This window comes from Podarcis tiliguerta (assembly GCF_965153285.1).
Source record: "Podarcis tiliguerta genome assembly, chromosome: 14".
Taxonomy (NCBI): Eukaryota; Metazoa; Chordata; class Lepidosauria; order Squamata; family Lacertidae; genus Podarcis; species Podarcis tiliguerta.
Window position 1 is genome coordinate 40604463 of NC_139547.1, and position 27647 is coordinate 40632109.

At 45.6% G+C, this 27647-nt stretch overlaps 2 protein-coding genes across 7 annotated transcripts in view; one reads left to right on the top strand and one right to left on the bottom strand.

Moving 5' to 3' along the window:
* On the bottom strand, nucleotides 1–15536 carry LOC310664402 (acyl-coenzyme A synthetase ACSM5, mitochondrial-like). The gene is made up of 14 exons (XM_083413560.1): nucleotides 15396–15536; nucleotides 13202–13423; nucleotides 10411–10621; nucleotides 8589–8796; nucleotides 7500–7643; nucleotides 6545–6701; nucleotides 5874–5953; nucleotides 4951–5074; nucleotides 4372–4452; nucleotides 3736–3837; nucleotides 2783–2910; nucleotides 2591–2690; nucleotides 1556–1675; nucleotides 1–1333 (listed from the first exon to the last, which is right to left on the bottom strand). Exons 2-14 carry the CDS (start codon nucleotides 13388–13390, stop codon nucleotides 1247–1249), a joined length of 1731 nt encoding a protein of 576 aa, XP_083269686.1. The 5' UTR covers nucleotides 13391–13423; nucleotides 15396–15536; the 3' UTR covers nucleotides 1–1246.
* The window catches only part of LOC310664393 (acyl-coenzyme A synthetase ACSM3, mitochondrial-like), a 24651-nt gene continuing 12431 nt past the window's right edge, over nucleotides 15428–27647 (top strand). Inside the window, exons 1-6 of one of the 6 annotated variants that reach the window (XM_083413542.1) lie at nucleotides 15428–15625; nucleotides 20085–20360; nucleotides 21923–22133; nucleotides 23726–23933; nucleotides 24056–24199; nucleotides 25653–25809. In XM_083413542.1, the coding sequence (XP_083269668.1) occupies nucleotides 20139–20360; nucleotides 21923–22133; nucleotides 23726–23933; nucleotides 24056–24199; nucleotides 25653–25809 (942 nt within the window). In that variant the 5' untranslated portion in view covers nucleotides 15428–15625; nucleotides 20085–20138. Of the gene's footprint in view, nucleotides 15719–20084; nucleotides 20361–21922; nucleotides 22134–23725; nucleotides 23934–24055; nucleotides 24200–25652; nucleotides 25810–27647 lie in introns of all 6 variants that reach the window. The other 5 variants (XM_083413544.1, XM_083413543.1, XM_083413541.1 and 2 more) reach the window with 5 other exon arrangements.

Sequence of the window (27647 nt, forward strand, 5' to 3'; positions counted from 1 at the left end):
AACATTTGTAGCATATTTTATATTGACAACAAAAAAATATTTTATATTAGCTAATATTGTATAGTAACAACAACAAATAAAAACCATAACATCTGTCAGGCCTTTGGTGTAGATAAGGAACTTGGTACAAAATAGGAGTCTGGCCTCAACTCACCCACTTTCTGCCTTAAAGTCCATATAAGGGAACGAGAATCTGCAGATATTTTTTGGACTCCAACTCCTGTCATCCCCCTAACCACAGGGCCATGCCAGTGTGGATGGTAGCTCCCATCAGCCCTAAAACTCCATCTGGAAGACCACAGGTTCTCTATCACTGGTCTAGACTGGCTGGCAGCATGGGCCTGTTCCTAACCCATCAGTGGAGAGAAAGGGAACAGGATGTGACCTGCATGCAAAGCATATCCCCTACCACAGAACTGTGGCCCTCCCTATCAAAACTCTTGATGTCATTGTACACAAGGTAACATCAACAGTGTTTTTGGCAATGTTTCATCAATGCAACTGTGCAAATCAGTTATGTAGAGAAAGGAAATCAAATGAAAACTGGATGTATGTCTCTAATACAACAAGGCTTGGGGATCGTGGCCCACAGATGTTGCTGGACTCCAACTCCCATCACCCCTGACCTGAAAGAGCGTCTCCACTCCCATCGTTTGGCCCAGAAACTGAGATCCAGCTCCAAGGGCCTTCTGGTGGTTCCCTCACTGCAAGAAGTGAAGCTACAGGGAACCAGGCAGATGGCCTTCTCATTAGTAGCACCCACCCTGTGGAATGTCCTCCCATCAGATGTCAAGAAAATGAGGAGATATAACCTTTAGAAGACCGCTGAAGGTAGCCCTGTATTGGGAAGCCTTTTAATGTGTGATGTCTTACTATGTTTTTACAGATGTTGGAAGCTGCCCTGAGTGGCTGGGGCAACCCAATCAGATGGGTGGAGTACAAATAATAAAATTGTTGTTGTTGTTGGCTGGAACCAATGGAAGTTGATCATCACCTGAAGAGCTACAGCTTCCCCAATCTCATAAAAAAAAAAAAAAAGGAGACAGAATGGTTGAGGGTTCCTGACGCATCATGGTTCCACTTTGGAAAGAAGGGAAACTGCAAGTCCAACATTTCAGGTGAGGGGAGAATCAGATGAGACTTTTAGAAGCAACCTTAAGGGAGAGTACATTTTTTGAGTGAACCTCTTTGCCGACCAACAGCAGTACTCCAGGAAGGTTCTTTGTTTGCAGATGTTCAGCCAAAGCTACACTCTTCCCCATTCTTGGTTCCTTAATACGTTCCTTCGGATTTTCCCTGCTGCCGTCTTGGGCAACTCCCGAACAAACTCAACCTGGGTAGGCAAAAAATGAGAGTGCATCTCAGTTTTTTTTGCAGTCTTGGACTAATTCATTACCACAGCAGCTCAGAGTTTGCAAAACAATTTAAAAACCAGTCAATTCCTCTTCACAACGGACACACTGAAATTAAGGAGTCTAAATTAGTCATGTTCTCCAATTTCAATGAATCTACAACCCATTTTAATTTCCCTGTTAGGACCTGGGAAGATACTTGCCTTTCTGGGATACTTGTAAGGAGCGGTCACCTTTTTCACGTGATCCTGGAGCTCCTTGATTAATTTTTCTGGATCATGCGATATAAAGGCAGAAGACAGGATGACAAAGGCTTTCACCACCTATGGGATGCCAATCATATATGCATTAACGACTCAGAAGGGAAAAAAGCATCAGTGTGACTGGGTGATTGGGACAGGATATTGCTCATTAACCAAAATAAAATACTGCTGTTTGGGGTGCTCTGTGCTCCTGTTCCGAGTTCCAACTGGTGCCATTTTCAAAGTACTGCATTCCATTCTACCTCCCACTCAGTGGCGTAGCGTGGGGGGTGCAGGGGGGGCCGTCCGCACCGGCCGCAACATCGGGGGGGGGGCGGTCGCACTCACAGCTCTCTGCCCCTACTAAAATCTACGGGTTAGGGGGCGCAAATTACTTGCCTTGCCCCGGGTGCTGACAACCCACGCTACGCCACTGCTCCCACTAAGCATGCTTAGTCCTCAACAGGTTTCCCCCCACTTTGGATTCCCCCCCTAAATGTTTTTATGCCTGCAAAACGTGGGGGTTTCTCTGAGCCTGCTGAGCCCCTTGAGTATGAATGTTGCTGTTTTAGCAGCAGGCAGATCCTCACTTATAGAACTCGAAGCACACATAGATTAATCCTTAAATGTTGGGTTAGCCATAGGAATGAGCGAGCAGGGAGAGAAGAGGATTTAGGAACTCATGGAAATTGGCAGGATCTCGAGGGGATATTTAGATCCCACTGTGATCCTGGTAACATCAAAAACTGGGCTTTGGGGATGCAACTGTTTTTTTCACTTTTCTTTTTGCAGCCAAATGAACCGAGGTGAGTTTGCCCACCAAGAACATTTTTATACCTCCCCTGCTCAGGCATGTGTCTGAAATACAGCACCATCTGTACCGCTGCAATGTGTCAAGATTTATGACATGTTCCCCAAGCAAGCGCACTGCATGTGGCTTTCTGCTGCTGAGTATCATGTGTTGCAGAATGTGTTGGCTGCCTGAATCTCTGTTACCTCTCCTCTCACGGGATCTGGGCTGCTGACCACAGCCGATTCCACCACAGCTGGGTGCTCTATCAAGGCGCTCTCCACTTCAAATGGGCCGATACGATACCTAAGAGACAGAAGGAAGGGGAGGTCACTCCTGCGCCTTTTGTCGCTTAATAGCACAGGTCAAAGGGGGAAAGCCAACCAAACTGAACCTACCCGGCAGAATTAATCAGATCGTCTGATCTTCCGACAAACCAGAAATAGCCTTCTTCATCTTTAATCCCTCTGTCTCCAGTGACATAAAAATCACCACGCTCGGTGGTTGCGGTTTTCTCAGGGTTATCCTGACAACAACCAAACATCGTTCAATACGTTTTCACCGATGCCTGCCGGTCTGTCCCTTTTGGCAATGGTTCCCCAAGACAAAAGAGCAAGGTGATTTGCTCTTGGTTTGATTACTGCCACAAAAAATGCTGACTCCAGATCTCAGGGAGCCCTTGAACGAGAGGCTCTCCCTTCCTCCCTTCCCTGAGTGGGTCCTCCCTCCTTCTCTTTGCTACCTCTGCAGCCTATTTGCTTGTACTGTCCACCAGAGTCAAAACCAAACCACCACCCAAAGGGAAGAGGGCAAGATGAGCAAAGGATGCTGCTCAAACTCCTTGCTCTCGTCAAGACAGGAGAGGGCAGGTGAAGAAGCAGCAACAGCAAGGCAGAGGAGGAGCAGAGCCAGGAGGACGAATAGATTTGGGTCCCATGCTGGGATGTGGGCCTTGTCAGCTGCCTGATAACACCCACCCCTGACAACAGCCAAGTTTGCGGAACTACATATCTGTGAGCATCAGGAACAAAGGAAACTCCCTTATAATAGGATCAGGTTATTGATCCACCCAGCCTAGTATTGTTTCCACTGATTGGCAGAAGCTCTCCAAGGTTTCAGACAGAGATCTCTTCTAGCCTTATCTAGAGACACTGGGGATTGAACCTTAGATTAGCATGCAAATAGATCCATGTCCAGCCTTAATACACTGCATGTTGTACTACCACTGGACCCTGTAACATAGCAAAAATCTAGACCTGGAGCTAAATGCATCTGATGTCCTCAGCTTGGTTGCAAAGTGAAGCTGTTCTATCTATCACAACGTTGTTGACGTGCTAAAAATAATACTTACTAAGTACCGTGAGAAAAGGCAAAATGGTCGCTTTGGCTTGATTCTGATAGCAATGTCCCCTTCTACCCCCGCAGGCTGAATTTTGCCTTCATCATCCACAATCTGTAGAAGCAAAATATTTTTAAAAATTGCTTATATTGTTTCAGCCAACCAGTGTTGATTTAAAAGTCACACACATATCTCCATGAACAATGGTACACTTCATGGTTTGGCTCGGTTCTCAATGGCTTTCATTGAGATAGATATCTCTGCTTGCTCCCAGGGTTCCATTATAGGCCAGTATATCAAGAAATGGGAAATGAATTAGAATACTTAGATTAGTGATGGTGGGAATACGTTCCTAGTGATTTCCATTATGTTCTATGGAATACAATTTAGAAACCCATTCCCGCCCCACCAAATCAGTTTTGGAAGTAAGGAAAGTGACAGGAAGATACACTTGAAAATGTGGGACTTCCTTGATGCAGTGTTGCCCAACCACCTCACAACAAAGTAGAACAAATACTCAGTAAACAGCGGACATCATTAAACCTCCCTGCAAACTCTGTACAAACAAATCAAGGTGAGTGCTCAACAAACAGGTTGCCCAGTCTTCAGACGGACACCAGACTGGTAAGTTTATATTCATCCTTGTACCTGGACATCATACGGTGGAGACGCCACTCCCATGGAGCCTGGTTTGATTTTCATCCCTTTAACATTTGTACAGATGGCTACCTGTAAGAGCAGAGAGAGAAAAAACAAAGCCAAATAACATTTGGGAGTTTTCACTAGTTTGGGAGGGTAATAAGCCCTCTCCATTGCTGCTTGAGCAGAAAATATTGCCTAGTCTCCAATCGCCCCCCAAATGTCAGGACCGTCACGAAAACCCTTAAGCCATCACGGCTTCTCACTTTGTCATGCAGAGTCCTGAATTCCCAAATGCAAGCCTTTCCTCCCCCGGCTGCTTCAAAACAAAAACAGATAGGAAATATAGATAGACAGAGTTTTTTGTCTGGGAGCAAAAGGGCTACAGAAGTGTATATGGAAACCAGCCTCCTATACAGAGGCTGTGTTTCATACGCAGCCCACTGGCATGCAGCCCCCGGAAGTTTTCTCAGAAAAGGCTGGGCTGAAAAGGCTTTCCCCACACCACCCTTGATTTAAAAGATCTATCAACTGCATTGTGCTGAGTTTGCCAGATGCGCAGCCATGCCAGAATGAAGATAAACATACTGTTTCTGTTTGTCCATAGCCTTCATGGATATCCACCCCTGTGTGGGTTTTCCATCGCTGCAACACCTCTGCGTTGAGCGGTTCCCCTCCTGTCACACAATGCTCCAGGCTTGGGAATTTGTAGCTAGATAAGAAATGGTGACAATTAGTAAACCCACAAGTGAGGCTTGCACCCATGGGTGCCTACAATAATTTTTCAGGGCAGGGGTAGGGGGCAGACAAAGTGAAACTGAAAGTGAGGAACAGGCTAATTAGAGAGAGAGAGAGAGAGAGAGAGAGAGAGAGAGAGAATGCTGCCTGTATGTTTTGTCTCAGGTTCTATGCATTTACTCTTTTTTTAAAAAAATGAAAGGTAGGAACCTAGGGGTTATGATTCATCCAGGGGCAGCAACTGCCCGCCCCACCCATGACTGCAACAAAATGTTGCAGCGTGAAGTGTTCCTGCTCACTCAGCCATACTCTCCCCAAAACCTCCATGACTGAAAATGGAAACACAGCACTATCTGAAAAAAAAAACACTATATATACTACAGGAAGTTAATGAACATAGAGAGCTGCCTTATACAGAGCCAGCCCACTGGTCCATCTCACTCAGTAGTGTTTTCACTGACTGGCAGCAGTTCTCCGGGGTTTCAGACAGGGGTGTCTCCCAGCGCTACTTGGAGATGTTGGGGATTGGGGCCTTCTGCACGCAAAGCAGATGCTCCACTTCTGAGCTCTGACCCTTCTCCATATACTGGACGGATGCTGCTCTCTTAGACACGCATGCATTTTCACATGCATTTCCTAGATTGGGGACGGGGAATCCCATCAGCCCGAGGGCCACAAACCCTCCCGAGGGCCACAATCTGGAGGGCACCCATCAGCTCACACAGAGCATTTCCTCTTGCATTTGCTTTTCCAGTTAGTCCAGTGAAAAGTACCTGGCAAGATCCTGCTGCACCAACATACGGAATCCTGTAGGAGGTGTGCAGAAAGTGGTGATTGGGTATCGGGCAAGAGTCTAGATAGAGACAATCAAGATCATCAAACCTTTTATTGGCATCGCGTACAAACACCCATAGCAAATCAATACGGAATTACCGCCTACCCAGTGACACAAAACATTTGTCAAATGAAAGAGGCAAAGCAGTCTAACATTACATCTCTAGATCTCCAGGGAGATCAGACATCTGCAATGTGTTTCGATGACAAAAAACCAGATAAAGATATTTAGCTGCTAACTTGGTGAGCTCCTGATTATTCCCCAGTAATAGAAAATGTAGGACCTCTAACTCTGGTTTCCATTTGGGGATGCAGAGTTGATCTATTCTAGGAACTGCTGGCGGAGATCAACATATAGTTTACATTTAAGAACCATGTGAGTAAGAGTTTCCACCTGATGGTCTTCCCATGGGCAAATTCTTTCTCCTTCCGCCATTCCCAAGAACCTTCCCCATATGAGGTTTGAAGGATTTGAATTAAAACCTGGCCAGCGAAAATGCTCTTCTTTCTTGAGGATTAAGCAAAAATTCGGTAACCCGGTTGCTGCATTTAGGGTCAACTGAAGTTTCTGAACCATCGTCAAGGGCACTGCAATGCCCTGCACGCTTACGTTCAGTACGATGGCGGGTTCGAATTGCGGCAGGCGATGTACAAAGACACACGACCCATTGAGCCACGGACCGAAAATACCACTCCAGGTCGTCTTAATCCATCCTGGGTCCGACGTATTCCAGAATATAGCCGAAGGAGACAAATCCATGCAGCGCCTATGTAAGTGGAAAAGGAGCAGAAGACGGAGAACCAGTTGCTGACTCGGGGCGTCAGGATTCTGGGAAGCAGGTTACAGGATGACTCAGCAAAAGTGCTGCAAATCAGGCTGAAGGAGGCAGAAGGTGAGTCGGCTAAAGAGTGCAAAGTCCATATAGGTGGCGAACCGTAGAGCAGCTAGCCGCCGACAATGGAAAACTGCCACTAAGCATTACAAAACACTCTATTTAATAATATTGAGAAGATACCAATGTAGATCCTTTAAAAGTAAGCCAACTCGTATTCTTCCTCCATCCCTACTGATCAGGGGAAGGGCTCAGAATATAGCTCAGCAGCCGCATCCTATTCCCCATCCCTGTCATTAGAGGATCCCCAAAGAAAGGCCCAATCCAGAATGCCATGTATACCTGAAGGAGCATCTCCACCCTCATCGTTCAGCCCGGACACTGAGATCCAGCTCCGAGGGCCTTCTGGCAGTTCCCTCATTGCGAGAAGTGAGGTTACAGGGAACCAGACAGAGGGCCTTCTCGGTAGTGGCACCCACCCTGTGCAACACCCTCCCTTCAGATGTGAAGGAAATAAGCAGCTATCCTATCTTTAAAAGACATCTGAAGGCAGCCTTGTTTAGGGAAGTTTTTAATATTTAATGCTGCACTGTCTTTAACATTTGACTGTGAGCCGCCCAGAGTGGCTGGGGAAACTCAGCCAGATGGGCAGGGTATAAATAATAAATTATTATTATTATTATGACTCATCCATTCCCTGCTTTTACTACCATAGCACTTTTTAAGTTTTACCTGGCGGCAGTTATCAATCCAATGCCGTGGCAGGAGTGGGAATGTTCCACCATTTTGGGAGCTCCTGTGGTTCCGCTTGTAAAGTAAATGGACATTGTGTCCTCGCTCTTGGTCTTTGCGCAGTCGTGGTTGGAAGGCGCTGATCTTAAAAAGCAATCACATTGCATGGCATTGACAGGCAACACTTTCCCCTTCCTCAGCAGCCACACACACACATCATGAGCAGAACCTAGCAGCTGGAATCCTGCACCCATTCGGTAACCCTTGGCAGAAATCCAGTGGGCCACATCTCCACACCATAGGCTGAAAGCACTATGGTACTACTTTCAAATTATTATTATTATTATTAATATAAAATTTATGTACCACCTTTATCTTCCAAGGATCTCAAGGTGGTGTACATGGTTCTCCTCCTCTCCATTTCATCCTCACAACAACCTGTGAGGTAGGTTATGCTAAGAGATGGTAGTGTTAAGTTGTGGGTGAACATATCAGACGACACAGCGATTCTTCAAACAGCTCTTCTTTATTCACAGGCCAGGACAGAACTGAACTGAAGGGTTCAGTCAGCCTGCTTATATAGAGCTCCAGTACAACGTAACTGTAACAATTTCCTAAAACTATCCAATCACTGAAAGTCACTTTCGATCCCTTATTTGCATAACTATCTACAGTATCCCTCTGCTGGCCCAGGGTGAGAACTTCAGTACATAACAGGTAGCTTGCCCAAGGTCAACCTCTGAGCTTCATGGCTGAATGGGGATTCAAACCCTGCTCTCCCAGTGGCTGAATGCCTCCCTTCTCACCAACTCGGCAAGAGGAGAGCTCTGCTGCCAGCTCCTCTCTGCCTCTAGGGGTCAGGGAGACTGGTGGCAGAAAAGGCTCGCCGCCCCTTGGGGGATGCTGCCTGACGCAGCTGCCTCACCCAGTCTGATGGGTGGTCCAGCTCTGCTATTAAATCAAAAGTGAAAAGGGATCCCATGTTGCAGCTTGGGAAGTCAGACCTGGGTATTAATCTGGACCAGGTGAAGACCACTGATCTAAATAATATCTCTACTGCTATCGATTCATGCCTATTGCAATGCTTACTGGACGAGATCCCTGAAGTTCAGCCAGCCATCTCTGCTGCTGTCGGATACAAGAAGCTTGGTTTTCAGAGACTTGCATTCAGACAGGACCGAGTCCACTGCGGGGGCCAAGGCGTCGCTGACCACGATGCATTTGGCTTTGGAAGCCTGGAGCCTGTAGGAGATGTCTTTGGCAGTTAACTGGGGCGTCCCTGGGATGAAAACAACGCCTAGAAAAGAAGCAGAGAATGTCGTGAGCAGGAAACCCAGAAAGTCTCCATGCTTGGGAAGGCTGCATACACAGTGGTGTCTCATTCTAAGGTGGTGTAGTGGTTAGAGCAGCTATGGAGAACTTTGGGTCCTTCAGATGTTTTGTCAGCCCCAGGCAGTATGGCCAATGTCCAGGACTGGTGGGAGTTGCTGTTTTATTCATTTATATTTTATTAAATTTCAAAAATTTAATATACACTCCAATACATAATGAATTTTTCTTTTGTTTTATTGGCTTCCCACCCTGTTTTCCATGCTGTTTTTTTTAATTATTTCTCCCCTATGCTGCACCTTATCTCCTCTCTCTTATATCATAACAACAATACAATAATCTTTAATTCCTTCTGTTCCACATAGTTCAAATCCCGATCATGAATTTATCATACTATAATATTTTTTTCAATAATCCAAAAGAGGCTTCCAATCTTCCAGAAAACAATCATCATTGGGTTCTCTTATTTTAGCTGTTAGGGGCTGATGGGAGTTGTAGTTCAGCGACACCTGAGGGCCCAAAGGTTCCCCATTCCTTGGTTAGACTTTTGGACTACCTCTGGGGAGACTGAGGTAAAAATTCCCAGTAAGCTGTCAAACTTGCTGGGTGACTCATTGGGCCAGTCACGATCTCTGAGCCTAACCTTCCTCACGTGTGGAGAAAATGGTGGGGGAACAATTTTTTGAGTCCCAGCATTCCTAGGAGGAAGAGGGGCAACTTAGACCCTGCAAAGCAGGCATAGGGGACCATTTTCAGCCAAAGAGTCACATTCCTGTCTGGACAGCCTTCTGAGAGACACCTGACATTGGTGGGTGTGGCCAAGGGCTTAAGTGGGAAGAGCAAAACCTGCAAACTCCACACATCCCTCTAGATCCTCTTTCCAGAAAAGCAAGAGGCATCATGGGAGTTCAAGGACACATCCGGGGATGTGGCCAGGGAGAATTCCTAGGGCCAGATAGAGAGGTTTAGAGGGCCATGTTTGCCTCCCAAGCCTGAGGTTCCCCAGCCCTGCAGTGAATAAATAAATAAAATACTTATCCATTCTAAAAAATGCAGACATCTGAAGCTAGCCAGGAACATGGGTTTCATCGCTTCTGCAGCTTCTTCTCCCTCCCACACAGTCATTTATTTTAAAACTGAAATCTTGATTTCGGTAATGCTTTTGACCAGGCATCCCCAAACTCGGCCCTCCAGCTGTTTTGGGACTACAATTCCCATCATCCCTGACCACTGGTCCTGTTAGCTAGGGATGATGGGAGTTGTAGTTCCAAGACAGCTGGAGGGCTGAGTTTGGGGGGTGCCTGCTTTTGACAATGTTCCCCATGGTATTTTTTGAAGGAAGCTGGAAAAATGTGGGGTTGAACAAATGTAAATTGTTAGGTGGATCTGTAGCTGGTTGTCTGACCAAATCCCTGCAATGCATTCCCTTTCCTCCCAATTTTTCCACAAATTGTGTTGCTGCTTATTTTGTCAAGCTGTCAGTGGAGAATATTTGTCTACTGCTAAATCTTCTCACTGGGGAAAACAGCACTTTTTCTGGGGAGGGGGGCCCCCTCTTTTCTTTCTCCAAATCTTGACTGACCTGTCCGGATACAAGCCACATTCATCAGCCACCATTCGGGAAGCTTTGGAAGAACCACCATGACCCTGTCGCCCGTCTGCAAGCCGCAGGGATCGGCCAGCATGTTGGCAGCTTTCCGGGATAAGATTCCCAGCTCCTCAAAGCTCCACTTCACCTCTTTGCTCTGGTCGTCCACCCACCAGAAGGCTGGGTTCGGAGGCCTCTTTCCATCCTAGCAGAGAAGACATTATTAACAACCTAATCCACAGAGCCATTTTATATGGATGAATCATATAGCGGTGTGTGGTCAGTTGTGGCCGATGGAGGACCTTGGGTGAGTGATAGGGAAATGTTGGGTCTCTCGGACTTGGAGGAGAAAGGAAATATCCCAGGTCAGAGCCGGGAGCAACAGGAGCTACTGTTCTCTGTGTGTGGTAAGGGCCGAGAACTACTTTTAAGAGAGGACTCCATATTTTACTTATTTGATTTGTATTTTTTGTAGTTGTAATCTTACTGTATTATGGGGAATTCTTCATTTAAAATATTTTTTAAAAATAGGCAAAGAAAAAGGAAAGCAGTGGGGGGGGGTGTCTGTATGCATGTGCCAGGATCTTGCTTCTGTGCTGCTGTTTCCAAAGTATTTTTTACTAATTTTCAAGGATGTACAACAAAATATAACTAGACAGCTAAAGACAAGCTATGAACATCAGCAGGCATCAACATCCCTGGCAATCTTGCCAGCAGTCAGGTAAGTATTAATTTTATTATTATTATTATTATTAAATTATTATTAAATGAGTAAATCATTTATTACTTTCCCTTGATCCTAAGGTCCTAGGATGCGTTATAGCATTAAAAGCAACATTTAAAACAACTTCGTGTCCTTCATGTCAGGTAGCTGAAAAACACAACCATTGTTCTCTATTCCTGTCAGCGCCATTATTTTGTGGGTTATTTCCTCAGCTGCAGCCAAACTCCATATATTTTTATGCCGCAGGCCTACATCATAGGAATGCAAGATGCCTTAGAAAGAGCCAGTCTGTTGGTACCGTACATCTATTCTGGTTTTCTCTACACTGACCTGAAGGAGCTGTCCGGGTTTTCAGGCACGGGACCCTCCCAGCCCTCCCATGCTAGAAATCAAACACAGGACTTTTTGTGTGCAGATGTACTATCACTGAGCTAGAGCCCTTCCCTTAAGTGGCCTTCCCCCTCCTACGTGTGAGAGAAGGAACACAGGAAGCTGCCTCAGGCCGAGTCAGACCATTGGTCCATCTGTCTCAATACTGTGCCACAGCGACTGTCAGAAGCTCTCCAGGGATTCAGATGGAGGACTCTCTGAACCTGAGGCCTTCTGCATGCAATGCACCTGCTTAATCACTGAGCTACAGCTGAAGTCAGCAGAGGGAACAAACGGCGATTAAAGGCAAGGGGCTTCAACCAGTGTTGAAGCAATGATTCTTCAACATCAGCTTCGTTGGACTGGTCATGTTGTGCGGATGCCTGATGATCGTCTTCCAAAGCAACTACTCTATTCCCAACTTAAAAATGGAAAGCATAATGCCTTCCTCTTAGCACCTCAACAAAAGAGGTTTAAAGTCTGTCTCAAGGCAAATCTAAAAAAATGTAGTATAAACACTGACAATTGGGAAACACTGGCCTGCGAGCGCTCCAGTTGGAGAACAGCCTTTACCAAACGAGTCATGAGCTTTGAAGACACTCAAACACAGGATGCAAGGGAGAAACGTGCTAAGAGGAAGCCACGCTTGGCAAATTTACACTGTGATAAACTCCAGCCCGGAAACCAATGTCCCCACTGTGGAAGGACGTGTGGATCCAGAATTGTCCTCCACAGTCACTTATGGACTCATTGTTAAAACAGTGTTTATGGAAGACAATCTTACTCGGCTACGAGTGATTGCCGAAGAAGAAGAAGAAGAAGAAGAAGAAGAAGAAGAAGAAGAAGGCGGCATCGTGGAGGAGGATGCTCCTGACACAAGAATCAGGCAGTCTGGGAGGGTTGAATCCAAGACTTTCCTGCAACTTTCAGTTTGGGGAACACATCGCTGAACGGAGCCACCGGCCTCTATAATTCGTTTTCAACTATGTTGCAAAAAACTATTTTGTATATTATTGATGTTTCAAATGCCCCCTGTGAAATATGCTGCTATGTGGAATACTTAGTAACTTTTCCTCTTTAAATGAGAATATCGTAAGACTTTGAAGGCATCCTGATCTTTATGAATAAAAGAAACCCTCTAAAAATATTACTACCCTCAAGCACCAGCAATGCTAATCATATTTTCCCTCCAGGGAATATGAATGAAACAACCCAAATTTATATATATATATATATATATATATATATATATATATATATATATATTCACACACACACACATATATTCTTTTTAAAAAATTATTCAGTTGCATTGTTTTTCTTTATTCTTGTGCATTATTGAAGTATTTCTTCTTGATGCAAGCTCTAATCTGTTTTTAGTAGTCTATTGCTATTTAAAAATTTCAAAAAACTCAAGTTATTGTTGTTCATTCTTATTGATAATTTGTTTGATCTGTTTTATACACCTCTTTGGGGGTTGTTGTGGTGCTGGTGCTGGTAGCTGTTACAATCAAGAGGTGTATAAACTTTGTGAAGTATATAAATGTTACTATTGTTTAATTTTTATTTTTATTTTAAAAAATAAGTTTCAGGTTCCTCTGTGCTCCAGGGAGACCAAGTGCAGCACCACAGTACTATTAATATCTGGTTTTCCTACCTGTCCCCCCCCCCCACAAACAGCCAAACCCCTACCTTTTCCTCTTGGGTCCACCTGTCCAGAACATCCCTGGCAAAATTAAAGTACTCAGGCACATCCAGTTCACCGTGGTTTATAGCTTGGTAATGCGAGATGATCGGAGAGGCCAGGTGTCTCTTGGCTTGGCGAAAGAGAGTGCAAGGAGGCGGCCGCAGGCTCCAGAAGCATCGAAGCCAGGTCTTCATGGCAGCTTGAGGGCATCAACCAGCTTGGTCTCTCTGCAGCGACATGTTTTGAAAGCAGAAAAACCCTGAAGACTCTGTAAGCCTCAAAGTAGTCAACATAGCAGCAGAGCCACAACCTTATGGATCCCAAACACAGGAAACCAACTTATATTGAGTTCATCTAGTTCAGTGTTGTCTACACTGACTGGCAGCAGCTCTCAAGGGATGTTCTCAGCTCTATGTGGAGATGTCAAGGATTGAACGAGGGGCGTTCAGCACGTGAAGCAGATGCTCTACTCCTGAGCTGCCGTCCTTCCCAAACCTATTAGCTCATCTCCCAAACTCCACCCTGCAAAATGGATGAGTGATGTTGTGCAGGACGGTCTGTTTTCACATGCTGCAGATGTCTCATATATGTACAAAGAAGAGAGGAGGGGCTGACTCCCGATTTTCTGAGGGTCCTTGGCTAACAAAGTAAAGGTAAAGGGACCCCTGACCATTAGGTCCAGTCGTGACTGACTCTGGGGTTGCGCGCTTATCTCGCTCTATAGGCCGAGGGAGCCGGCGTTTGTCCGCAGACAGCATCCGGGTCATGTGGCCAGCATGACTAAGCCGCTTCTGGTGAACTAGAGCAGCGCATGGAAACACCTTTTACCTTCCCGCCAGAGCGGTACCTATTTATCTACTTGCACTTTGACGTGCTTTCAAACTGATAGGTTGGCAGGAGCAGGGACCAAGCAACGGGAGCTCACCCCGTCGCGGGGATTTGAACCGCTGACCTTCTGATCAGCAAGTCCTAGGCTCTGTGGTTTAACCCACAGCGCCACCCGCGTCCAGTGGCTAACAAAGTATACAAGGCTAAATAAACAGAAGGAAGAGAGAGAGTCAAAGAGAGTTTCACAATATCGCCGTGCATCACGTGGGAAGCACTTTTATGTAAGCAAAGTATGATACACGACACTGAGCAGGGGGAGGGGATGGAGTGAAGCCAAGCTGTCCAAATTACCTGAATGAAATCTCTCGAACAATCGTGGTGCAATCACATTGGAGCAGAGCAGACCCCACCCTCTCCACCAAGGCCCCCCTGCCCAAAGAATCACAGAATTGTAGAAATGGAAGGGAATGCCAATGGTCATCTTGTTCAGTCCCCTGCAATGAAGAAAGCCCAGCTAACAAATCCCCAACAGATGGTCATCCAATCTCTGCTTAAACACCTCCAATGATCAAGAGCCCACCTTTTAAAGATGCTTGCAATCGTGTCCACTGGTCATCCTAATCCTAGTAGACCCATTGAAATCAATGGGCATGGCTAGTTCAATGGGACCGCTTTCGATAAAACTTAGCTGGAAGCAACCCTTTGCAGCTCAGCTTCCATCATGACACAGAGCAGGGATTTCCAGGCAACCGGTTCATTGCACCTAGGGGACACTGTGTCAAAACAAGTGCATTGCAGGGGGTTGGACTAGATGGCCCTCAGGGTCCCTTCCAACTCTACAGTTCCATGATTGTAAGTGTTCTCTCGCACTTTCCAAGAGCACTTCCCCATCACTTCCCTTCCTGCAAAACTTTGGAAGAGCCTCCTGCCCAGGCATAGGCAAAGTCAGCCCTCCAGATGTTTTGGGACTACAACTCCCATCATACCTAGCTAACAGGACCAGTGGTCAGGGATGATGGGAGTTGTAGTCCCAAAACATCTGGAGGGCCCAGTTTGCCTATGCCTGCTCCTGCCTGACAGAAACCCTGGAGAGCTGCTGCCAGTTGGTGTAGACAACACTGGGCTAGATGGACCACTGGTCTCCTTTGCTATAAAACAGCTTCAATGTTCTACGGTCCTCTGTGGATCTGCGTGCTCTGTGTGGACAGAGACAAGCTTTCCTCCTTTTTCCAGGTGCAGACGCCTGCGGGAACAGGATGCTGGATGGGCCGCTGGCCTGATCCTGCATCTTATTATGCCCTATGATTGCGCAAGCTGTATTGGCAGGCCTGCGACTGAACCGCACCGCGAAGCAGTCCAGAGTTCACTGACCTTGGCTTTTTCCTCGGGGGACTCCGCGCAGTGCCAGGGAGGCGGCCAAGGAAACTCCGCCGGACCAGTCCGTCCTCCTCTGCAACAAGTGCCTGGGCGGGCTAGCCTCTTCCCCCAAGGCAGGCAGGGACGGCCCCTTCCTCTTGGCGCGGGGCGAGTGGCGCCGTCGAGGGATCGAGCTCAGCCAAGTTGCCTCCGCCAAGTCCGTCCAACAAACTGCAGGCAACGACGTAAGTGTCTCCCCTCCCTGCTCCTCCTCCTCCTCCTCTCGCCCTGGGCGGTGCTGCTGCTGCTCGCTGAACTTCGCGGAGGCCGAGATCGGGGTGACCGAACTGCTTCCGACGTGGCGGGGCTGCTTGCTCGCTTTCGCTTTCTTTGTCCCAACTTTCTCTCCTCCTAGCGCTTCGGCGGCGGCCCCAGAGCGCGCAGCCTTTCGCTTGCTCGCTGCTGCCACACTTCGGGCAGATTGCTCGTTGAAAGAAAGGCAAACACAGTTGATGTAGAATGTTGTTGTTGTTGTTTAGTTGTTTGGTCGTGTCCGACTCTTCGTGACTCCATGGACCAAAGCATGCCAGGCACTCCTGTCTTCCACTGCCTCCCGCAGTTTGGTCAAGCTCATGCTGGGAGCTTTGAGAACACTGTCCAACCATCTCGTCCTCTGTCGTCCCCTTCTCCTTGTGCCCTCCATCTTTCCCAACATCAGGGTCTTTTCCAGGGAGTCTTCTCTTCTCATGAGGTGGCCAAAGTATTGGAGCCTCAGCTTCAGGATCTGTCCTTCCAGTGAGCACTCAGGGCTGATTTCCTTCAGAATGGATAGGTTTGATCTTCTTGCAGTCCATGGGACTCTCAAGAGTCTCCTCCAGCACCATCATTCAAAAGCATCAATTCTTCTGCGATCAGCCTTCTTTATGGTCCAGCTCTCACTTCCATACATCACTACTGGGAAAACCACTGTAGTGATGTAGAATAGATTCTTTTTAAGGGGTTTCTTAACCGACCTTCACTATGAGGTCCCAGGGCAGGTAACAACAACAACAACCATTATTAGTATTATTTAAAAATTAAATAATAATTATTAATAATCAGTTAATAATTGGGCTAGAGATGATCCTCATAGTCCCTTCCAACTCTACAGTTCTGTGATTCTGTGAATAAAGGTAAAGGTACCCCTGCCCGTACGGGCCAGTCTTGACAGACTCTAGGGTTGTGCGCCCATCTCACTCAAGAGGCCGGGGGCCAGTGCTGTCCGAAGACACTTCCAGGTCACGTGGCCAGCGTGACATCGCTGCTCTGGCGAGCCAGAGCCGCACACGGAAACGCCGTTTACCTTCCCGCTAGTAAGCGGTCCCTATTTATCTACTTGCACCCGAGAGTGCTTTCGAACTGCTAGGTTGGCAGACAGACACTGGGACCGAACAACGGGAGCGCACCCCGCCGCGGGGATTCGAACCGCCGACCTTTCGATCGGCAAGCCCTAGGTGCTGAGGTGATGAATATTCCATGTTAAAAAACCCAAACCCAAATAAAACCATTGCAGTTATACAGGTGTTTCTAAATGGGACAGAATGGTATTTGTTTGAACCTAATCTCTTTTGTAAAGTCCCTTAAGGCTGAACAAACTGGTTTCCCCAGAATTAATCCTAGCATTAACCTGGAACAATATTCATTTCTTTGCAGTTGGCATCCTCCTTGCTTAAAGCCCACTTCTGGATTTTGTAATCTTTAAAAAGCATAGTTTCGAGATAAGACATCCCAAGGAACATTGGGGTCTAAATAGCGGGCTGGCCCAGCTCTGTTGTTGTTGTTGTTGCGGTGGTGGTGGTTGTGGTGGTGGTTGTCCCACTCTTCTGCCAAACCAAGGCTCCCACAGCGGCTTAAAAGATCAGTGAAAAAAGACAGTCCCTTCCCTCAGGCTCACAACACAAAAGGAAAAAGGGACTGGGAGGGAGAAGGGAGAAAGAACAAGCTCAGGCATGAATTCTTAGTAACAAACTCTTGCAGGTAACAGCAGGAATAGAGAGAAGCCGAAACGTTGCTAATTTTTCAGCAGATGCCATGGAGAGACCTTGCCATTTCATCCCTCTCCCTCTCTCTCAGCCTGATGGAATAGCTGCTATAGATGCAAGTACAAGGAGGGAGATCTCTAAAGCAAGTAGTTGTTTCTGGAGGGTTTTACTCATGAGTAGACCAGCTGGCTGGGGGTGTTTCGGCCTGCTGTTCGATATGAGAGAGAGATAGTGGACAAAATGCACTACTACCCTGTTCAGTTTTTACCCTTGTGGAAAAGTGTAACTAATTTTACAAGTTTTTGAGCAGCCTGCTAACTGTTGTGTTCCTTCCGTAAGCACTGTTGCATTTGACCTGGATTAACCCTGGCCATGTGAGGACAAGGCAAGGAGAAGAAGAACTTTGAGTGGGTTGTTTATAAGTGACTGTTTAGAGTAATTTAACTATCAATCCCTCTTCGTGAGGAACTCAGAATTATAGCTCTGTGAGGGGAATAGGGGTCTTCTAACAACACTCAACACCTTTAACCAGTGCTTTTTTCTGGAGGGACACAGGGATACGCATACCCCTCAACATTTTGTGAGTCTTTGTACTTTTGTCCATTTACTGTATTTATTTTTGACAGTTTGAAGTACAGCCATACCTCTTGTTACGTTCGGTTCAGGTTACAGACTCCGCTAACCCAGAAATATTACCTCGGGTTAAGAACTTTGCTTCAGGATGAGAACAGAAATTGTGCTCCGGCAGCGCAGCAGCAGCAGGAGGCCCCATTAGCTAAAGTGGTGCTTCAGGTTAAGAACAGTTTCAGGTTAAGAACGGACCTCCGGAACGAATTAAGTGCTTAACCCGAGGTACCACTGTACAGTCATACCTTTTGTTATGTTCGGTTCAGGTTGCATTCTTTCAGGATACGTCCTACGGTGACAGGTTACTTCCGGGTTTCGCCGCTCGCGCATGCGCAGACACTCAAAATGACGTCACGCGCATGCGCAGAAGTGGTGAATCGTGACCCGCGCAGACACAGGTTGCGTTCTCCTCATGTTGCAAATGGGGCTCCGGAATGAATATCGTTCGCAACCAGAGGTACCACTGTATAAAATTGTGATTTTCTTGAGTCAAAATGACAGTACCCCTAAACATTTTTTAAAAAAGCATTGCCTTTAACAAACCACAGCTTCCAGGGTTTTGGGGGGAAGCCATGACTTGTTTAAAGTGGTAACATATCACTTAAAATGTATGAGTGAATGTGGAAGAAGATAACTACCCTACTACTCCTTTCTGTTTCTTCCCCTTTGCCAATGTTGAACAGATGTGCATTGAAAAAGGCACACCCCCTCAAAGACCATATTTGTAACTATGATTATATCAAGATTCATTTGGGTAATTATGTGACCAATGGGCAGGAACACATGTGAGCATCTAGAAGACAAGTCAATCTTTATCTATTTTTCACTCTTCTCTTTCACATATTGTGAGGTTATTTTCTCAAGGCGTGTTTTCAAATACCCCAGAAGAAAACGCCATAAATAACCCAGAATTTAAATAGGAGGGGAAACTTGGTAGGGTTTGAGAAACAAAAACTTGGTTTCCGTTCCTTTGTTTTAGCCCATTCTTCCTTGAAGTAGCTCAGGATAGCAAGCATGATCCCCACCCTCCCGGCACAAAATGGTCCCGTGTGGTAAATTAGGTTCAGAGATAATCTGAAGGTTTACATCAGGGCAATTGTATGAACAAACACATCATTGTAGCTTTTCCTGTAGTGTTTTATAAATGTGGCTTTTGTAGCCTCCGGTTCTGGAATTCGTTGTAGTCATTCTTCCAGTTTAAACCAAAACTCAGACGTGGGATGGAGGGCAGAACAAATCATTGGAACAGTAGAGAAAGGAACAAGAAAGGTTCACTTGCCCCATGACCAGTGTCCCCCCATCATCCACAGCCAGCTTAGCCCAGAGGTCAAGGATGATAGGAGTTGTAGTCCACCCACATCTGGGGACCCAAGGTTGAAGAATACTGCACTAGAGCCCACTGACACTTCAGAGGTATAATGCAATGGAGCAGCCTTGCACATGTTTTGGACTTCAGCTCCCATCAGCCTCAGCCAGCATGGTCAATAGTCAGGTGAAGATTCTACCTCAGTGTTTACATGCCACAGATGTTTTAACATGTGGAATGTTTATTGTGTTTTCCAGATTTGCTTTCTAACCGGGTTTTTTGTTGTTGATGTTTTTAGGGGATGGTTTATTTATTTTTTGCTAATTGTGTGGCTTCAAATGCAGATCTTTTATCATATTTTCGTATCTGATTTCCATTTGTAATGTTCTGTTTTGATAATCTTGTCATGTTTTAAGAGATTCCCCTGCCCCAAATAAAGAGCAGTATACAAACAAACAAGCAAACAAAATGTGAAATATCATCCATTGATTGCTTCTGACATCTCGTAAAGACATGCTTTCTCTTCAGAATTTTCTTGGCCTATAAGACTGCACCCTGTTATTACCTAATTCCTGTTTTTATTGTACGGTTTTATTGTGTTTAGGTTTCATTTATTTGTATATACTTAGAGATAGGCGGTTTAGAAATGATTTTGCATAAAATAATAAAGAAAAAGAACGTTGAAATTCTCAGCAAGCTGAAGAAATCAGTATCTTCTCTGTTGTACAATGGTTTCCCTATGTATTTCAGGTAGGCAGCTCATGAAAAATGCACTGAATGTAATACACTGTGGAAGACCTCACTATGGCTTGTGTCACCTCGATGATATTATCGAAGGCCTCGGCCTTTCGAGCTCTCTGGCTTCTTCGCCTGTCTTCTTCCAGAAGCTTCAGCAAAGGGCAGCTGGCCCTGGCTGCTCAGAACTTTTCAGGCTACGAATCCATACAAGCACAATATAAGCCAGAGGTGCCAGAATACTTCAATTTTGCAAAAGACGTGGTGGATAGCTGGGCTGAGGCGGAAAAGGTAACATTTTCTGTCACTTTTCATGTCAAGTCTTTCAAATGTGGCACATCAACACAGCAGTCTGGTTCGCACATAACTCTAAGCCATGGTTTATATACCTTAGCAGTTTGGCCATGGTTTGTTAAACACAAATTAACCATTCTTTGTTAGCCATGGTTTGTTGTTGGTTCATAAACCTTGTTTACTGTGGCTTCGTGTTACACAGAAACCTAGCCAGTGTGTGGTGGGTGTTTTAAATTCCATCCTATACATAGCTGTCAACTTTTCCCTTTTCTTGCGAGGAATCCTATTCAGAATAAGGGAATTTCCCTTTAAAAAAGGGAAACGTTGACAGCTATGATCCTATACAGTGGTACTTCGGGTTACATACGCTTCAGGTTACATACGCTTCAGGTTACAGACTCCGCTAACCCAGAAATAGTGCTTCAGGTTAAGAACTTTGCTTCAGAATAAGAACAGAAATCGGGCTCTGGCGGTGCTGCGGCAGCAGGAGGCCCCATTAGCTAAAGTGGTGCTTCAGGTTAAGAACAGTTTCAGGTTAAGAACGGACCTCCGGAATGAATTAAGTACTTAATCCGAGGTACCACTGTATTTCAATAGATCCTTTGCTCCAGTGTTGTTTGACTTCAACTGCCAGCATGCCCAATGTTCAGGGATGATGGGAATTTTAGTCCAACATCATCTGAAGGGCCACAAGCTAGCCTCTTACATTTTAGTACCCAAAACCGCACCATACGCCCTCAAAGAGGTATCAGCAGGCCTGAGGGATACAAAGTTTGTAGAAGTACAAAATATTTTGGGGGGGACGACTCCTAAGAGGGGGACATAACAGACCAATAAGGACTGAGCATGCTCTGTGGGTTCAGAATGCAGGTTGAGCAGACCTAGAAAACTAGTGGGGAGGGCAATGGAATGGAGTATACTGGAAAAGGGTATAGCTGCCTGGCACCTGTTAACAGGAGCATTACAATATTCTGGTGCTGGTCCCACTAGTAGAGACATCGACAAAGAGAAAGCAAAGCAGGAAATGTCAAATTAACCAATTAATGACTTTAACTAGGGACAGGGCAGAAATTCAGCTCAATTCACATTCAAATACATCCTAAACTGCACTTTTCAAAACAACATATGGGACGAAACACTTTGAAATTCAAACTTTTGTGAGTTTTTCAGTGCCATTCTCTATCCCACGTAATGTTTAGAAAAATCGAAATACTAGGGTAAAGTGAAAATATGAATGCTTATATTAGTGGGCACAACAAACAAAAATGTATTGTATAAGGGAAGATTGCTTTATAAAATTGTGCATATTGGGCAAAATTGCATCCAAAATGTGGATAGTGAGACAAATTTTGCTGAGGAATTTTCACAATAACTGATTTTTTTTAAAGTAAAAACTAAATTGCAAACTGATGTGTAGATAACTAAATCTAAAACTGAAACATGAGAAACCAAAATTGACAGGCCTATAGCTATAACCAGTACTTCATACTTGGCCATAAGAAGCGTTCTGCCAACTGAGTGTGGTTGTTTACAGCCAGCTGACTCTGTCATTCCAACAGGAAGGAAATCGACCGACAAGCCCAGCTCTCTGGTGGGTTAATGACCAAGGAGACCAAGTGAAGTGGAGCTTTGTGGAGCTGTCCCACGTTTCCAAAAAAGCGGCTAGAGTGCTCTCTGAGCAGTGTGGCCTGCAGAGGGGAGACAGAGTCATTGTGATTCTGCCACGGATTCCTGAATGGTGGCTCTTGAATGTGGCTTGCATGCGAACAGGTTAGCAGCATGCGGAGAAGTGCTGGTTGGTGGAGGAAGCAGGATGGGCCCTCCCCATGTGGGATCAGGATCAATCCCTTCCCATTTTTCTGGTTCAGGGGCTGACCTCCGCCTAAACACTTGAGCCATCCTTTCATGGATAATGTACTTTATTTATACAGATGTTTTCCCCACCCTCTGCTTCTCTTCTAGCCCCCGCCTGCACTATACATTTAAAGCAGTATCAGACCACTTTAATCGGTCAGGGCTTCCCCCAAAGAATTCTGGGAACTGTCGTTTGTCAAGGGTGCTGAGATTGTTAGGAGCCCCTACTGTTAGAATTCCTGCTCCATGATTGCAGTCATGGGATTTTTGTCTATCACATGACGTGGTATGTTTTGACTCCACAGGAGACAGGATGTTTGTGTTACTATGTTCTGTGAACTGGGACTATTGTCCTTTGTTCATTCTCTTTGCTGTCTGATGCTAGAGAGAGGGAGCCATGTTGCAGTGCTCCGTGTGTGTTTATATGTAAATAAAGTAGATTAGCCAAAATGCTGAGTTGCTGAGGTCTGTTACGCAAGCTGCGAAGACTCTGCGGATCCCTAAGTGTGCCAATGTTTGTTGGCATCAGTTGCTGTGATGTTCGGGCAGAAGCTTTTGAAGCTCCCGAACGATTGACCAGGAGGGAGGGAACATGCCAGTCAGGCATGTGTCTCTACCAGGGTCCTACTCGAGTGTAGGACAAGCTCCCCTCACAGAGCTGCAATTCCCAGAGTTCCCTAGGAAGAGGGATTGCCTGTTAAAACACTTTGAGAATTGAAACTCTGAAGGGAACAATTCCCAGCAGCCTGAGAATTCACAGGATTCTTTGGGGGGGAAGCCATGACTGTGGGATGATACTGCTTTAAATGGATAATGCAGATGGGGTCCTAGTTTCTGTCCTGTTCCCATATACGTCTGCACACACCCTTAATAAAATTTCAGTTTGCACCTCGCACAGCTGTGTTTTGCAGCTGGATGCTAAATATTAACCATAGCTCAGGGGTCAGGGATTGGATCCAGTCAGTGAGTTGGATCCTTAACTCCCCCTCCCCTGTGGTACGACTCACCCCCCCCCCCCCATGCAGTTTGAAATCTGAAGCCTTCAGTGCTCCCGTTGCAATGAAGGAAGCTGATTTGAACTGTTGGGTTTCAAACAAGGGACTTTTCTAGCCTTTTGTGTGTGAGATTCCAGGAATTGAACCAGAGACGGTTTACATGCACAGCAGATGTTCTAACCCAGGGGTCAGCAACCTTTTTCAGCCGTGGGCCAGTCCACTGTCCCTCAGACCATGTGGTGGGCCAGACTATATTTTGAAAAATAAAAAATGAACGAATTCTTATGCCCCACAAATAACACAGAGTTGCATTTTAAATAAAAGGACACATTCTACTCATGTAAAAACACGCTGATTCCCGGACTATCCACAGGCCGGATTGAAAAGACGATTGGGCCGCATCCGGCCCACAGACCTTAGGTTGCCTACCCCTGCTCTAACCACTTCTTCATCGCTCTTAAGTTGGAAACATGTGACGTCATTTTTAATCTTTGTCATCTGGTCCCTCATTAGGAACCGTTCTTATTCCTGGGACAACACAGCTGACGGCAAAAGACATTCTCCACCGAGTCCAGACTTCAAAGGCCAGATGTATCATTACTGATGAGGTTCTGGCCCCAGCAGTAGATACCATAGCTTCCAAATGCCCATCTCTAGAATTCAAGCTCATTGTGTCAAGGAACCACAGGGAGGACTGGCTAAACTTCAGCGACTTATTGAAGTAAGTATACAGACTTGTCTCTATACATAATCTCTCTGCGGGACAAATTTGGCAAGAGTCGTGTGCTTGAAGGCTGTGGTTCTTTTGATCACATGGGCTTCAATTTATTCTATTTCTTATAGACTTGCACCTGCCAAGCATGACTGTGCAGTCACCAAGAGTTGTGACCCAATGGCTATCTATTTCACCAGCGGGACAACGGGGACTCCCAAAATGACTGAACATTCTCATGCAAGTCATGGCATTGGCCTTGGTGTAAATGGAAGGTATGAAAGGGTTTGCGTGTGCGTACTTTTTGCAGTTTCTTGCCAACACTTGGTTTCATGAGAGCACCCAGATAAGGAATTATTCTGGTCATTTGCTGATTGCCGAAGAATTGATGCTTTTGAATTATGGTGCTGGAGGAGACTCTTGAGAGTCCCATGGACTACAAGAAGATCAAACCTATCCATTCTGAAGGAAATCAGCCCTGAGAGCTCACTGGAAGGACAGATCCTGAAGCTGAGGCTCCAGTACTTTGGCCATCTCATGAGAAGAGAAGACTCCCTGGAAAAGACTCTGATGTTGGGAAAGATGGAGGGCACAAGGAGAAGGGGACGACAGAGGACGAGATGGTTGGACAGTGTTCTCGAAGCTACCAGCATGAGCTTGACCAAACTGGGGGAGGCAGTGGAAGACAGGAGTGCCTGGCGTGCTCTGGTCCAGGGGGTCACAAAGAGTCGAACATGACTAAACGACTAAACAACAACAAAACTTTCTGCAGTTTCTTGCCAACTGATCCACACTCGGTTTCATGAGAGCACCCAGATAAGGAATTATTCTGGTCATTTTTGCAGGAGGATACAAGCACATACCTTTTGTAAACCGCTTTGAGGTGTTTGTAAAAAATAATATAAAGGAGTATGTATATGTTATGATAGGCATAGGCAAACTCGGCTCTCCATATATTTTTGGGACTACAGTTCCCATCATCCCTGACCACTGGTCCTGTTAGCTAGGAATGATGGGAGTTGTAGTCCCGAAACATCTGGAGGGCCAAGTTTGCCTATGCCTGTGTTATGACATACATACATACATACATACATACATACATACATACATACTGGCCTTCAGGTTTGTGCCTTCAAAATGGACTCAAGGGTTCTGATGGCCTACCACAACAAAACCACTTTAAACATGGACTTTGGAAAGTGACAGGAAACGCACTGAAAGTGTGAGATAAATGAATGATTAACGGGAAGATACAAGCAAATCAGGATGAATGCTCACAGTTATGTAACCACCCCGTAATCAAATCAGAACAAATGCTCCATGAAGACCACATCTAGTCTAACCACTTTTTGAAAGTAAAGCAGGATGAATGCCAAATGAACAAGTTGTCTTAAGATAGTTCAAGAACAGATCTTCACAATGCTGTGAAGACTTGCAGTTGCAGGCTGTGAAGGTATGACAGCAATCCACCTCCTTTGCTGGGGTCAACTAACTGATCCCACTAGTGGAAGCCCACATAATGATTTCAGCTAGCACAATGGGGCTTCTCTCTTCTCCCCTGCCCTTGTGCACAGGATTTTTTTGTGGGGGGGAGGAGAACCCCACAACAGCACAGGGGGAAGAGGGAGGAGAAGGCAAACAACCAGAAATACTTACGCTGATGGAACATTTCTAGCAGTGTGATGTTGAATTCCTAACATTTTTGCACTTCTTCTTCCTGTTACATAGGTATTGGCTGGATTTGACCCCCTCGGACATCATTTGGAATACGTCTGACACAGGCTGGGCGAAATCGGCTTGGAGCAGTGTTTTCGCACCCTGGATCCAAGGGGCATGTGTGTTCGTTCACAGCATGCCACGCTTCGAGCCAACCCCTGTACTAGAAGTAAGGGACAAGTATTATGCTAGTTTAGGGCCACAGGTGGCACTGTGGGTTAAACCACAGAGCCTAGGACTTGCTGATCAGAAGGTCAGCAGTTCAAATCCCTGCGATGGGGTGAGCTCCCGTTGCTCGGTCCCTGCTCCTGCCAACCCAGCAGTTCGAAAGCACATCAAAGAGCAAGCAGATAAATAGGTACCGTTCCAGCAGGAAGGTAAACGGCATTTCCATGCACTGCTCTGGTTCGCCAGAAGCGGCTTAGTCATGCTGGCCACATGACCAGGAAGCTGTACGTCGGCTCCCTCAGCCAATAAAGCGAGATGAGCGCCGCAACCCCAGAGTCGGTCACAACTGGACCTAATGGTCAGGGGTCCCTTTACCCTTACCTTATTATACTAGTTACTCAAGGACTGGACTTTCCTTTCAACATTGTTTGGATTCATACAACTGAACTGGTTGTGTGGGATGTTGGCTGAATAGATGCACAGAATCTATCTCACAGTGAAGCCGCCCTGTGATGGCTGCAGCATTCACCTCTCTCTCAGCCCAGCTCACTTCTGCAAGTTCATCTTCTTAATCTGCTTTCAACAGTGTTGACCTACAGCTACCTAAATTCGGACCTCATGCCAGACCACAGTGTGCACAAACGATCCCTTTATTATTTTCTTAGACTTTATAAATCAACCTTTATTACAGTCCAGAGACCCAACAAATCGTTACAAAGCAATACACAATTCATACAGCCTACCTCCAGGTTAAACAAGCATTTCGTTCAGAATATAGAGATCATTGGTTCTTGCAACTTAGACTTTATAAGTCACTTGTTACCTAAAAACTTACCTTGAAAAGCATTAATATACTTCTAGCTGCTGCGATTAAGTGACATTTATTTATTTATTTATTTATTTATTTATGTATGTATGTATGTATGTATGTATGTATGTATTTATGTATGTATGTATGTATTACAGTCAAAGACCAGCTCACATAACACAATAAAAACAGCATTCATGAAGATAAAGTATACAATTGGAGCAGATTGCAGCAATAGCTCTTGAGTTAAAATTGAGATATATACATACACCCGTTCAACTGAGATTTGGGCTATAATAAAAAAATTGACCCTGAGGTGCCCCAAAAGGCAACTTCAGCATTTCCCTAGTAAGCTATGATTAAGTGACGAATTTCTTGTCCCTTGCATGTGTGTTATTGTCCCGGAATATATTTAATGGAGCTAGTTCTGGAGTTGCTTCTATTACCTGTTTGGTTATTTTGGAGATTCCCTGCAGCACTGTTATCCAAAAGGATTGAACTCTGGGGCATTCCCACCACATGTGGAGGTACGAGCCTATGGAGCTGCAGCCTCGCCAACATTTAGATGAGGTTCCTGGCCATTTTCTTATTTTATTTTATTTTATTTTATTTTATTAACACGCTGGCTTTTTACTCATGAGAGACTGGTAAAAGTAGAAAGGGGTCCCCCATTCATCCTCAACCTGGCCATCTTATGAGTAAAAAGGCGGGCAAATAAAGCTTTTACAATCTAATAACTGTTTTTGGAGGCTAAATTACAAGGATGAAGAGAGGAGGGCTTCCCCTCTCCAACCTCCAGAGAGCTAATTTATAGCAACTGCCTTCAGGGGAAAGAACATCTCCTGTTCCTGTTTTTGAACATGTGGTTCTTGATGCATCTGTTGTGTTTATAAATGTTAAGCTGCTTTGAGGACTAGTTGAAAAGCAGGATACATATCCAATAAGTACTTCAATCAATCAGCTGGAGAACGGATTAGCAAATATGTCTGTATGCCACATCTTTTTTTAAAAACTGCCTACTGATAGCTGCA

Bases quoted from the DNA above. Each gene is read 5' to 3' on its own strand.
- LOC310664402 (XM_083413560.1), bottom strand. From the start codon at position 13,390: ATGAAGACCTGGCTTCGATGCTTCTGGAGCCTGCGGCCGCCTCCTTGC. The intron at 4,453-4,950 runs GTATGTTTATCT...CTGCTCTTACAG, and splicing joins GCTATGGACAAACAGAAACA to GTAGCCATCTGTACAAATGT. The intron at 2,691-2,782 runs GTAGGTTCAGTT...TCTGTCTCTTAG, and splicing joins GATCTGATTAATTCTGCCGG to GTATCGTATCGGCCCATTTG.